General features: G+C 38.3%; 2 protein-coding genes across 6 annotated transcripts in view; one reads left to right on the plus strand and one right to left on the minus strand.

Moving 5' to 3' along the window:
* Window positions 1-13,143, minus strand: part of FGD6 (FYVE, RhoGEF and PH domain containing 6) — a 52,956-nt gene extending 39,813 nt beyond the window's left edge. Inside the window, exons 1-2 of the mRNA XM_007424631.4 lie at window positions 12,856-13,143; window positions 424-2,794 (exon numbers count right to left, since the gene is read on the minus strand). Coding sequence (XP_007424693.1) covers window positions 424-2,794; window positions 12,856-12,868 — 2,384 coding nt within the window. The 5' untranslated portion in view covers window positions 12,869-13,143. The remainder of the gene's footprint in view (window positions 1-423; window positions 2,795-12,855) is intronic.
* A 130-nt stretch (window positions 13,144-13,273) lies between these two features.
* Window positions 13,274-13,511, plus strand: part of VEZT (vezatin, adherens junctions transmembrane protein) — a 33,934-nt gene continuing 33,696 nt past the window's right edge. For all 5 annotated transcript variants that reach the window (XM_007424627.3, XM_025164375.2, XM_007424628.3 and 2 more), the window contains exon 1: window positions 13,274-13,422. In XM_007424627.3, coding sequence (XP_007424689.1) covers window positions 13,387-13,422 — 36 coding nt within the window. In that variant the 5' untranslated portion in view covers window positions 13,274-13,386. The remainder of the gene's footprint in view (window positions 13,423-13,511) is intronic.

Consider the following 13,511-nt stretch of genomic DNA (forward strand, 5'->3'; position numbering starts at 1 on the left):
AAGTGAAATCACAAAAGAGATTATGACAATTTAATCCATATATGACACCAAATGTAACTACACTTCTGGATAAGCTAAAAACTATTGGAGTACAGCAGCATAGAAATGTCAGCAATAAATAGATAAAATAAATGTTTCACATATCATGCTAACTGTAGTTTAAAAAAAAACAGCTGAAGGAGCCTTTCATGCATAATTGTTTTGTAAACCGCCCAGAGCTGTTTAATGAGATGGGGGCTGACAAGTTCGATAAATAAATAAATAAAATAAATAAATAATGCTATGCCATAAACAGTTTACAAACCACGATAGGTGGATGTACACAGCATATTAAAAACAAAAGCAAATACAGTATATGGCTTGATGCAATGGGAGAGCCACACCTATACATCTACATATACATTCGCAATCCTAGTAGTTTACCTGCCAAACTCTAAACAGCTCCTTGTAGGTTCGTACAGCTCTTCCACCTCATACACATTAGCATCCTGGTTTTCAACACTGCTAGAATGTTGTCTTTCAAAACATATTTCTTTATCAGTAGCTGCAAAAGGCAAGTTCTCGTATTCTGGGATTTCTTCATAATGGCTCACATTTTCATATTCATGTATGTTGTCATGCGTATGAGAATTCAAATGTCCTTGCAATGAGAAAGCCTGTTCATCTAAAGACTTTGATCTCTGACCAATGTTAATTTCATTCTGACCTCTGGATTTCTGTTTTCCCTTTTGTGAGAATAAGCTGCCTATTTCTGCTGAATGTGCCTTTGCAGGTTTAGCTTTCCTTCCGTTTGTCGTGGCCATCACATTCCAGTTTTTGGCAGGCCCTTCTCCACCAGGGATACTCCCATTGGCATTATCTGTAGACTGTGTGGCCTTTGCCAGAAATTTCTGGAAGTCACTTTTCAATATGCAAACAGACCATTTCATGTTTAGGAATTTTTTTAGCGAGCTTTTCTTTTGAGGTTCTTTTGGAGGCTTGTGTATTCTGTCCATGTCTACAGAAGACAAGGATTTGGCTCGAGGTTTTGTTATAGTCCTGAAGCATTCCATTTTTTTTGCATTTTTGGTGTTTTTTAAGGCTTCTGGGTTTCCTGAAAATGGAAGGATAGGATGAGGTAATTTCCAAATTGGTTTCTCCAAAGATGATGTTGGAGTATCACATGACAGGACTGCATTTTCTTCTCTGGTTGAGAAATGCCTTATCAGAGGAGCCTCTGAAGGTCTATTTTCATTAGAAAAATAAGCACTTGTCTCTAAGAGTTCCTCTGATGAAGCTTTTTTTAATAGTCCAGCTGCAGCGATGCCATGTCTTTGAGGTTTCTTAGGAATGATTCGTGAACTTTCACCTTTTAAGTAAACATATTTAGCTTCCTTCTTTTGTGCAGAGGCATCGAGGGTCACCAAGGCCGGTAAAGGTTGATTGCATGATAATTTTATTTGTTTAGGCAAACTCATAGAAAGATTACTACAGCGTACAAAGCCAGTCTCTTTAGGATCAGTTGCCAACATACTGTTATCTTCCATTATGTTAATGGAAGGGTTTATTGAATGAAGGTCCAAAGAATGTCCAATATTTTCTAAGTGAGAGTTTTCATGTACAATTTCAGGTGAGTGGCTTTGTGGAATCAGTTCTTTGGATTCAGCAGATTCTGTTGTAGGATGCACTTTTCTTACAGAATATGAAGCAACCTCAAATTTATCCACTGCATTTATATGTTCTTGATTTTTATAGGAAACGCTCTGAACTAGAACATTAATTTTTGCTGTTTTCTTAGTGGCATACTCATGAATCCCAGAACTATCATATTCATCCTCTCCTGAAACATCAATGCCATCTTGACGAACTAGACAGGAAGTATGTAGCTTTCTTGGTTTTGGAACTGGAAAAGGTTTAGTTGATACTACAGAGTTGGTTCCAAATGAAAGTCTGTCACTGTCTTTTGGGCAAGATATTATAGATGTATTATCCACATCCATTTTTTCCATATCTGCTGAGTTACTCAAACAGAAGGAATTATTGTTGTTTTCAGTCAAAAGAGGAACTTCCAACATTTCAGATTCAACAACAGCTATCTTTGCATCATCATTTGAGCTGTCCTTAATTTTTTCAAAACTGGATATAGGTGGGACAAGATTTGTAAATTCTATTTTAATATCATTGTTATAATTAACAGGATTAACTGTTTCAGGTTTACTTAAATGCCTTTGCCTCAAATGGCCATTATTAGGGAAAACATTTTGTATCACAACATCTTCAAGTTTTTCCTCTAGAACATTAGTCTTTAAGACAACCTTATAGTTATTGGTATTGTTTTCATTATTGCTTTCAAATATTGTTCCAGGCTTCAAAGATGATGATGGTTGTTCATCTATATCAATGTTCTCTAGGTTTTCTAACTGTTCAAAAATGGTTGCATTTTTGCATGTATTCTCCTGATCCCCACATTTATGGATGCACTCAAAATTGCAAGAACACAGGGATATAATATAAGCCGCATTGTCTGTTGGCACCCCATTTTTATAATTCAGATGAACAAAGTACTCAGAAGAGTCTTTTTTGTGATCTTCTAAACTCTTTAAATTTCTCCTTATGGAGGCAGAGGCAGTTTTAACTTCAGGAACAGACGAGGATTTAAGCACTTTTGGTTTTGGTGCTATTGCAGGCTTTGTTTTCTTTGAGGATTGCAGAACATCCACCACCACCACGTCTGGTTTAGGTGCTACAGGAGGTGGCACTATTTTGTGTCCTATCACCAATTTTGGTTTTGGGGCCACTGGTGGCTTCTTAGTTTCTAGAAAGGAGGGAAAAAGGAAAAAAAGAGAAATATCAGGTTGGTCAGAATAATGTTGTGCAAGTTATAAAATGCAAGCCTTTGTATGAGATCTATCTGTAAGGAAAAGTTTCACCAACCAGTGAGAAGGGAGATAAGTGTTAATGAGTCATGATTTAATTGTGTTCTTTAAATGTTTGTTTGCCAAGAATGAAAAGAAACAAAAAGTTAACAATTAAGATTTTCTTATTTAAAGCGAGTATTAGGCAACATTAAAATTGTAGAAAACTGATTTAAATATCAGTTTATCACCAAGAATGATTATAATTAGTGAGTAGTCAGACACCAACACAGAGATAGTCGCAAATATATTCCTGAAATGTCTTATCATTCTTTGGTGACTGATCTCCTCTCTAATGATGCATTATTTGGTCTGTTCTTAACAGGCCATTGTGCACTTCTATTGCAAAGTTTTCCCCAAAGTGGCCAAAGTTTACACTGTAGAAAATAGCTGTTAGAAGCTGTTAAATCTGAACATAATTTACTTTTTGCCCTGAATAGAGTTTTCATGTTGGAGGGTTTATATTTTAACTCTGGTGTGGAGGTTTTTACCTATGATTAGTTTTTAAAAAAGGCTTTGAAAGTCAAGGTTGAAACACCTTCCCACTGGATTCTCATCATCCACAAATACCCACCCAATATTCAATATATCAAAACCTCCAATAGAAGAGAATATATGTAGCTCAGGGTTGAACTGTGGAGTCCCTAGCACTCACTGAATTTGGTTCAGAGAGCACCAAGGACTCCACATACCAAAAACTCTCTCCAAGGATATGGAAGATTTTCATGTCTACATGTGCCAATATACTTCTTTCTTACATACCTGCAACTGACTTACTGGTACCATTTTTTTAAAAAAGGGACAACCAAATCTGAGAAAATATGTCAACTTCAGCCAATTTCAAACAACAAAGTCTTACCACATCAACTTCTACTTCTATTTTATCACTCCCTGATAAGATTTACATCACACTTACACATTATTTGCTTAATCACAGCTGCTGAGCAAAAACAGCTGGTTCATGCAATATGCTAAGCCCTGAACCATACTGAACAAACCAAATTGCTAGAAACACACGAGACAAGCCATATTATAACTTATTGTTACATGTAAGCTCAGCTAATATTTGAATTTTCCACTTGGTTTGCTTAACTTCTCTAAAGATTGTAACTCAGTGTGAGGAACCTGTACACACCAGATGTCGTTGAACTACAATTCCTAGCAGCTTACCCTATAGAGTTGGCAAAGAGATGCTTCAATGTTTGAAATTGCTATTTTCTATCATATTTTATTTTTAGTGCACTGGCTGTGTTTAACAAGTAATCTCAATTTGGCTATCATAAAAGAAGTTTTGTAATTTGTTGTTAGACCTTTTTTTGTTAGAAGTCAAATTCCCACCCTTTAATAGAAAGCTGTATGTATAAACTGATACTATATCCTCCAGTTGGCAACTGAAAAGATTCCTCCTTTCTTCTGAAGACTACAAAATCTAGACTGCCAAGCAAACCTGAAGATGCATCATCTCCGATTTTCAATATCAATCTCATTTTCCTTAATATTCAGGACAAACAAGTTCTGTCATAATGATCTCATATCATTTTAATTTCCAAGCCTGTTCTTTCCTAATCATAAAACACTGACATAAATAATGTAACTTATAACAATTTAAGAAACAATCAACACTAACAGACCACAGGCCTATTTGTACATAGTTCTTTCAGAAAACTTCCCAATTTAACCAGCGTTGCACAGTGTTGGGAAGAGGTCGGTTCAGTCTGTACTTGACCATGGAATGCTCATAAGATGACTCTGTAATCACTACCTCTCAGTTCAATATACCCCAGAAAATTGTAGTGAAAATAAAATGAAGGCAGACCTTCATATATACCACTTCAAGTTTTCAGAAAAAGGTAGAATGTAACTATAACGATAAAAAGTATCCTATACAGTTTTATCATTTTGGCTTCTATACAATTTTTACAGAAGGAAAAATGCACAGAAGTAATACATATATTTATAGTCTAAACAATTAATTCTTTTAGTATCTGAAAGCAAGTAAGTAAATTTAATTCAGAAGCTTTTATACTCTTCCTAGGTTTATCCACTTTAGTGAAACTTAAGCTACAGCATGCATATACAATTAGACAAGACTATGGACTCTCATACAAGGATTATACAGGACTTCATATTCAAAGGCAAAGAAGTATTCTCAGTTTAATTATAGCATCTGTCTGCAACTCCTTATACCAAACACATATTTTCCTGATACCATGTGGTAACTGCAGAAGATAGATCCTGGGAGAAAATGAAGTTATTTTTGAATACTCTTGTCATATGCTAATAGCATCCTTACCTTTGCATCTGCTTCCAAAGACAAACAAAACCTCCTTTCTCTAGATTTGTCACATATTATATTTATCTGGGTTGCGTACTCTCTGATGCAAGATAAAAATCTACTGTATACAAATGAAGCAATATAGGTTTAGAGTCTGTCCAGGGTCAGTCACCACCAGAAATTAATGCACAATTGGTTTATCAATCCATGAGTACCCTTTAAAAATAAACTAGACAACCTGTGACCCATTGGGTTTATGTTTCAGAGATATTTCTTTACCTAAACAGAGAAACAGAATGACCAGAGGTGGGCAAAACAGCAATGGGAGCAGGAGAGACTTCCAACTTCCTGCCGGCTTTCCCAGTGACTTTCCTTGTGTGAAGCTGGCAGGAAGTGTCGGAAATCTTCCTTCCTTCCTTCCTTCCTTCCTTCCTTCCTTCCTTCCTTCCTTCCTTCCTTCCTTCCTTCCTCCCTCCCTCCCTCCCTCCCTCCCTCCCTGGTCCTTTCTTCCTTTCTTCCTCCCTCCCTGGTCCTTTTTTCCTTTCTTCCTCCCTCCCTTCCTCCCTGTTCCTTCCTTCCCTACCTCCCTGTTTGTTCCTTCCTTCCTTCCTCCCTTCCTGTTCCTCCCTCCTTTTCTTCCTTTCCTTCCTGTTCCTCCCTCCCTCCCTCCCTTTCCTTCCTATTCCTCTCTCCCTCCCTCATCTTTCTTTTCTTCCTTCCTCTCTCCCTTCCTGTTCCTCCTTTCCCTCCATCCCTCCCTCTTCCTTCCTCCCTCCTCTCCCTCGCACACTGTGATAGACTGGAATGGCGGGAGGGGAGTAAAGAATGTGCTCTCATCTCCAGAGGAGCGAGGAAGAGATAAGCGGAGGAGATTGGCACCTCCCTGAGAAATCCCATCGGTGTGAACTGACTGAGCCTGGGAACTGGGCTTCAGTCTGGGAAGATTCCTGTAAATGGGTTGTAGCTAATAAACCTTGCTGGATAATTTCTGTATGGTCTCCTGGATTTCCTTGGGCTAGGCCTGACACACACCCCCTGGCCCACACACTCTCACGCACCCTCCCTGACCCCTTGCCATCTTTCTTGACCCATGCCGTGCCTCTTGTGCACCCCCACACACTGTCCGTAACCCTCGCTGCACCTCTTGCGCACCTGCTCGCTCCCTCCCCCACCCGGCAGGAGCCACTTACCTGCCTGCTGGCCTTGGACTTGAAACTTCCTGCCAGCTTCGCCAATGATTTACTTGTGGGAAGCTGGCAGGGAGCATCAGCAATCATGATCAAGTTTAGACTTCCTGCTGGCTTCCTCACTGACTTGTGGAAAGCTGTCAGAGAATGCTGGAAATGACAATCACATGACCGTGACTGCGGCAGCGCAGTGGTGCTAAAGCAGCAGCAGCGCAGCAGGGCTGAAGCAGCCACAACTTTGCCAAATTTCAATCCCACAGGAGTAATGGGTCCCGGATTTTGGACGCATTCTGTAAGTTAGCCCATTTGAGATATCTTGGTTCAAAAATTGTCGCCCTATGATGCACCATTTTGCCCAATTGAAGGTTACAAACAGACATGAGTGTTTTAGTAGTATATAGATCCAGATCAATTTTTTTACAGCATCCAAAACAGAAAACCTGTTATCTTTTCTGCAAATAATCGTATCTACTCTAAGCTGATGACTAAAAATTCTCCTCCCCTCAAGCAAGCCATCTTATTTTAAAGCAAAACTAGCCCTTCAACTCTAATCCTAAATATACCTATTTTATTGTAACCATTTTTGCATGAACTTTGCATATTTAGAAGTTGTAGCTTAATTTTTCTATTGTCTCAAACTGTATTCTCAATAAATATTTACTCCCTCAATCTTACCTTGTGCCATGAGTCCATTACACTAATTTGGGGTTCTAGAAATTAAGCTGAAAAGTCATCAGTGATCTCACAAAAGATCACTTTTCACAGGAAAGTCCCCAAATTGTTTAGCAGCCACGTACAGTTTCAATTATTGCAAGACTCCTAGATTGTTTGATTTAGTCCAGGTTGAAACTTGCCTTTTGATTTTCATCATCAAGTATATGTCCCACAGACAATTTTATCAAATATGAATCACAGTCAGCTGCCTTCAGCAACCCCACTTCTCGTCCAAAATGCTTCAGACTCCTTTGCTCAATCAGATAGTAAAATTCTTCCCAGCAGTTGCTTTCAAATGTAGAAGTGTCTGTAAACTCTCAGAATAAAAGCCTTTCCTCATAAACAAAGAAAATCTCAACAAATACTTCCCCCAGCCTTCTTCCAGTGAAGCAGTATTCTTCAACCTTTGTTATAAAATATCTTTTTATTCTGATCATAAATTTTCTTCCTCAGATTCTTATTTAAATGTTTCCTCACCATTATTCTCCCATAATAGCTATTAGCATTATAAACAAACGAACAAACAAAAAATGCATCAGAATATATCCAACTCTTCTTCCAGTTTGATGCAAGCTTTTTTTTTTTTTTACATTAATGTTGTTTATACCATGGCTGTGATTCCTTTCAGGTGCTCAAGTATTCACTGTAAACATAAAAGGAAATGACTCACAATATCCCGGAAGATGTTATTTAGAACTTTAAGGGCACAGAGAGAGAGAAGGAGGAAAGAAAATAGTTACTGTGCAAAATTTTTAAAAAATTTTGCACAGTAATTTTTTTTACTGTGCAAAACATATCCAAAACCCAAAAGGAAAACAAGCCAAATGTTTAGTTTCTGCTCAGGAAAATAGGAAAATTGTGAACAACTTTGAAATAATTAAAAAAGTGACAACCTTGAATGTGTTTGGAGCAGAAAGGTAGATTTAAATCAAATAAGTAAATGTAACCTATCTCAATACTGGAATACTCCAGCACCAACATTTATTCAAAACAAGATGTATTTATTAATGTTAGGTAGGCAAAAAACTCCACTGGCTCACTCAAATTGTACCACAGCTAAAACTACTAGCTGCCACTTTCAAAAAATACACAAATCCTTTCAGCTGCCTCCACAAATCCTAGAAAATTCATGGTTAACCTAAAGCCAAAGCTAACAGGAACTTATGCTACCTTAACAGAATCTGAAAAGAAACATAAATTCTACAAGCCTCAAAATTATGAGTGCAACCTTATGCAATGCCTGCAGAGAATTAAGCCTACTTAATTTAAGTAGGTTTTCTTCCAGTTTACTGTAGCTGCCCACAGTCATATAAGTTATCGTGCTCAACCAAATTAGCTGGATTTTTAAAAAATATATCATTTGGATAGACTTTTAATCTTCATAATCATGCCCTTTGTCTCTCAATGAACAGTCATGCTTTAGAAGATGTCAACACTCCTCAAAAGGAACACTGAAAACATAACACTTTTCTTCAATTCAAGAGAGTTAAGAGTAGAAGCAGATCCTAACTCATATGCTCCAACTCCTGCTATGTCAGAATTAAGTATGATACAATGTTACCTCTGCCTAACTTTCAAATGACTTTGAAATCAAAGATCTGAAGCTGATTTGCAAGTTCAGAACAATACCAATTTTATCTCGATTGGCTTCTCTGTCCCTTCTATCCCTCTATTATTACCTTACCATTGGGATCAGGAATGCACTTCAAAGAATTGCTTGTTAAGAAAGATGAAGCTTTCAAATTATGAGAGTAGTGATATATTTAATAAAAGTAGCTATTCAGTAGCAAAAAAATCCATGTTGTATTTCTTTGTTACTTGCTATCTATATCACCAATATTGTTTTAGGAAAATATACAACATTAAAAAAAGCAAAAACAATTATTTCTATCATTCATATGGCAGTTACGAAATCTGTAAGAAAGAAAAATAAACTATGAAATGAAGAGACTTAACAGTACAGTTAGTCCCTGGGTTAAGAACGCTTGGTTGACAGATGACCCTAGTTAAGAACAGTGCCCACTGTAGCAAAATTTGAGTTAAATACACAATGGTTTGAGTTCATTACACGATACTCCTTATACATTGTATAATACTGTTCTGACTTACATACAAATTTGACTTAAGGACAGACCTTGGGAACGGAACTCATTCTTAAGATAGGGACTACCTGTACTCCAAAATACACTATTAAAGTATTTCTAAAATAAAGTATTCCTACAGACAACTATGCAGCAACTACAAGGCAAGGGATAAAAGTAGGAGATATGGGCTTGATCAAACACCACAATCATTTTAATTAGTCCTTTATAGTTATATTTCATTATTTTAAAAGTCATTTCTGTACTACTTCCTTCAAAGCTATCTTAAAGGAGCTAATCCACATGGTTTATCACATCTTTTGATTCAATGAAAAATTTGTTGTGAATGTTACTCATACAAACAAATGTGACTACTAAACTAGAGAAAATTAAGAGAGAAAATAGATAATGACTCTGAAAAAATAACTAAATAAAACCATTGACATTTTCTTTAAAAAAGTATGGCTTTCCTTTAGTTTTCTACACTGGCAATTGTCAGGGATGCTTAATCATTACTGTTGATCAGTTCAAACAAAGCACAATTCATGAATGATTTCCAGTCTTTGTATATGTGACTTATTTTAACTTGATGGGGAATCTATTTGTAATCCACTTTCCTGGAAACTCAAGGTCCAACAATTGAAGCCAATGGGCAAACATGTACTAAAACTAAGGAACAGAATGCCTTCAAATACATGGCTGAATCAAAAATTTATCAGAAACTGAACTGACCTAGCAGGTCCCGTCATACAAAAAATCACTCCTGACAAACCTCCAAATCATTAGAGCAGCCTAATTTAGTAGGAAGGATAGGGGATGTTTTTACCACGATTTGATAAATTTACTGCAAATCATTTGATATCTTGAAAGAGATCTGGATCTAATGCCTTGGCCATCCTGATCTTGATTAATTTGGGTTATACTCTTGAAAAGATAAGAAATTTCACAGTGAAATCTGCATTAAGAAAGCAAAATAGCATTAGGAAAGCAAAATAGCAGTGGCAAATATTTACCATTATACAAAAACGTATATATTTAGCGCTGCATCTCACACAAATGTAGTTTTCAAAAAAAAAAGTAGCATAAAAAAGAGATCTAATAATAGTTTATGAAGTCCAGAACTCACTCAGAATATAAACTATGTGTCAGCGTCACCAACCGGACAACAGATAAGAACAATAATTTGGGCTTTGCTCTGCCCAAATAGACCTAATCCCAAGGACAACAATCACTAAAGAAAATCTAGTGGTGATTTCGGCACGCATTTAAATTCCAAAGGCCCATAAATTTCTAGACTACCATGGCTATATTGATTCTGTGACTTTTCCATGCCACTTCTCACACCTATCATTGGCCAGTATGACTGTGCTCATCCATCATCTAGATACATTATTTATTCCTAGGTAGGAAAAAAAAGGAAGCTGCATATTCATGCAATTCTGATTAGTTCATACAAAAATCAGTTCATAAATATTAATTTGCAACTTTACATACCAAGTAAAATATAGCATACAAGCATGAGAAGGATGAGACACAAATGTTTATAAAAACAGACTAAAATATCTGTATCCATATAAACCATCTCACGTTCCATTGCTTCATCACAGTGGAATGACATGAAGAGGCAATTATAGATACAAACTTTACTATGAGACTGCATAACTGCAACTATTCCTTTATCCAGTTGTTTGCTTCATTGCTAGTGAAAATATAGTATCTATGTTTTCCAGTAAAGTATTACTATTCAGAGCACTTTAGTACTGACAGCTCCTACGTTGAACCCAGAAAACAATATACCACAATTACTGTCATATATTTTATTAGGCCAGTCTCCATAGGGAAGCACAGTGTAAATTTTCAGTCACAGCTACAATCTTAAATATTTACAAGAAAGTAAGTAATGAAATCAAGAGTTAATTTCAAGAAGAAAACTACACAATCAATTATTTGTAATTAAATATGATGCAAACAAATGACTGGCCAAAAGCAGTGTCCAAAATGAAAATTTCTAACATTAATATGTCTACGAACGCAACTGACTAATTTTCTGATTAAATTCAATTTTATATGCTCCCAAGAAATAGCTGTGTTTTCACAACACAGTGATCATAAACTAATCATGTGGGCTGCGTTTGTTAAAATATGCTGTTTAAATGTGATTGGTTAGTCTGCAATTTAGTGTATCAAGTGAAGGCACCCTTTAAGTTCCACTGATTCCCATGGAATTTACTTTTGAATAAACATGGATAAGCTGGATCGTGCCATAAGTATGTTAACAGGTAGTCCTCAGGCCACCATCAGTTTCTTAAAAAAACAATTAACTCTTTGCACAGATAGATTTAGCTGCAAAACATACTATTTAAAAACACAACGCAGGCCATTTAATGTGAACTCCCACAACATTCTGTAATTTGAAACAAAACAATAAATTATTTGTTTGCTCCAATGGGAGCAAAGGTATTCACATGAAAGTAACAGATAGCAAAAACCATGCCAGTGACTTAGGCAGAGATAAGAAAACAATTTTGAACAATCCTCTCTCGTGATTGCCACAGCAGTTTGAACCAGCAAACTCTTACTAGTACAAATCCATGCCTGAACTCTTTTATTTATAATTGACAGCTTTAGTTTTAGAGTTAAGTACGCATTCACTATTCAAAACGTCAACAAAAAGTATTAATATCAAAATGCCCTTAACAACTGCCTCAACATGCTTTGTGTAACTTTTCAACAAAGGATCCATTAAGTTATCCCCTTACATATCTGCACAACATACAGCTACAAACAAGACCCATCTGAATTCTTAGACACAAAACACAATTCCTATAAATGTTTTAATCCTTAAGTCTTCATGCCTGGGAAAAAGAGCTGGGAGTCCTTGTTTTTCACGTACCCGCTCCTGGGTCTATTTAAGGTGATCTCCGCACACCCAAAAAGGGTGGGAAAAGAAAAAGAAAACACAGAGCAAGTATGGATTCTTTTCCGTCTACAGAAGGCAGGAAATTGGGGCTTTGTTTATTCCAGCTTTCCTCCAGATGTGTTAGTCTACAGGTCTCATCGTTCCCAGCCACCACGAAGGAAGCTGTAGTTCAGCCGAAGGGTCGTTCTCTCAATTGTTAAGATCGCGAGGGAACAAAAATAAACTTCATCAGACAATATTAAATATAGTTCAGGAAGAGTTACTTTTTCACTCTCCGCTATCAGACTATACTCAGACGAGTATGCGCTAGGAAAAACTGAATAATAACAGATCTCACAAAGTGATTAGAAAAGGGACTGAGAAGTAAAGCAAGGGTTGAGGACACGCAAGTCCTTGAGACGCTGATTTTTCCTCTCTGGGGCAGCTGATCTTCCGCGCTTCTCACCCCCACAGGAAAGATAACAAAACAAAGAACTCAGAACTGAAGACAAACCCGAGGCGTTCGGAACAAGGACAAGGAGTTGCACTTCCAACCCTGGGGAGTTTCTCCCAAGTAGACCCTCAAGCCACCTCCCACCTCCTTTTGGAGCTTTAAGGAACAAAGGCAAGGAGAGGGCTGAGAAGCCATTTCCTCCTATTGTGTCCCTCTTGCTCAGCTGGCTGCGGTGCATTTTTTTAATCCGCACCTTGACCCGCCGCATCTGTCACGGTGGCGATCGCCAAGCGCCCAGAGAACTTCCCAGCCACTTTTCTCCGCGTCCCGCTCGGTGCGTCGAGCACTCACCGGCTGCACTCATGGTGCCTCCCTTCCATGCGCGTTGCCTTGCTCCGCTCCTTGTCCCGGGCCCCTCTTTAAAGCATAACAGCCCCTCTCAGAGTCGTTGCTGCATGGAAGGGTAAAGTCCGCTGCTCGGTCCCGGCGGCTGCCAAAAAGCGCAGCTCGTCGCTCCGGTTCCTGTATAACATTCCCGCAGCGAAGAGAGAAAGAGCGCGACGGACTGACCGAACGAGCTCTGACGGTCGCCGCAGTCTTAGCAAAGTTCCCTGATTTGCCCTGCGAGCTGTAACACAGAGACCTCTACAGGCCAACTGCCGTAAATACAGACGCACGGTAGACCTTCTCCGCCCGTTCTACTCCAATCTGCGCAGCAACACCACGGATTCTTCTCCTCCCCTTCTTCCCGCAGTGGCTAGTGGGAGTCGTAGTTTTTGGGCCGCCGCGGTGGGGCTTTGTGGGAAGAGATTATAACGCGGGGGCTCGGCGGACTCTCTTTCCCATAGTGCCTGAGGAGAGGGGCATGAATGGCGGAGGAGGATGACACCGGAGTTTGACGACGAAGTGGTGTTTGAGGTGCGTAGCGTAGCAAAAGGAGCCGATGGAGAGGTTGTGGGTGCCTGTTGGTGGAGAGGCGAGGCTACTTTTTTCTCACGCCGTCGTTG

The sequence above is a fragment of the Python bivittatus genome, unplaced genomic scaffold, assembly GCF_059951505.1.
Source record: "Python bivittatus isolate LINGU-HERP-01145 unplaced genomic scaffold, Pbiv_v1 ctg000330_np1212, whole genome shotgun sequence".
Classification (NCBI taxonomy): Eukaryota; Metazoa; Chordata; class Lepidosauria; order Squamata; family Pythonidae; genus Python; species Python bivittatus.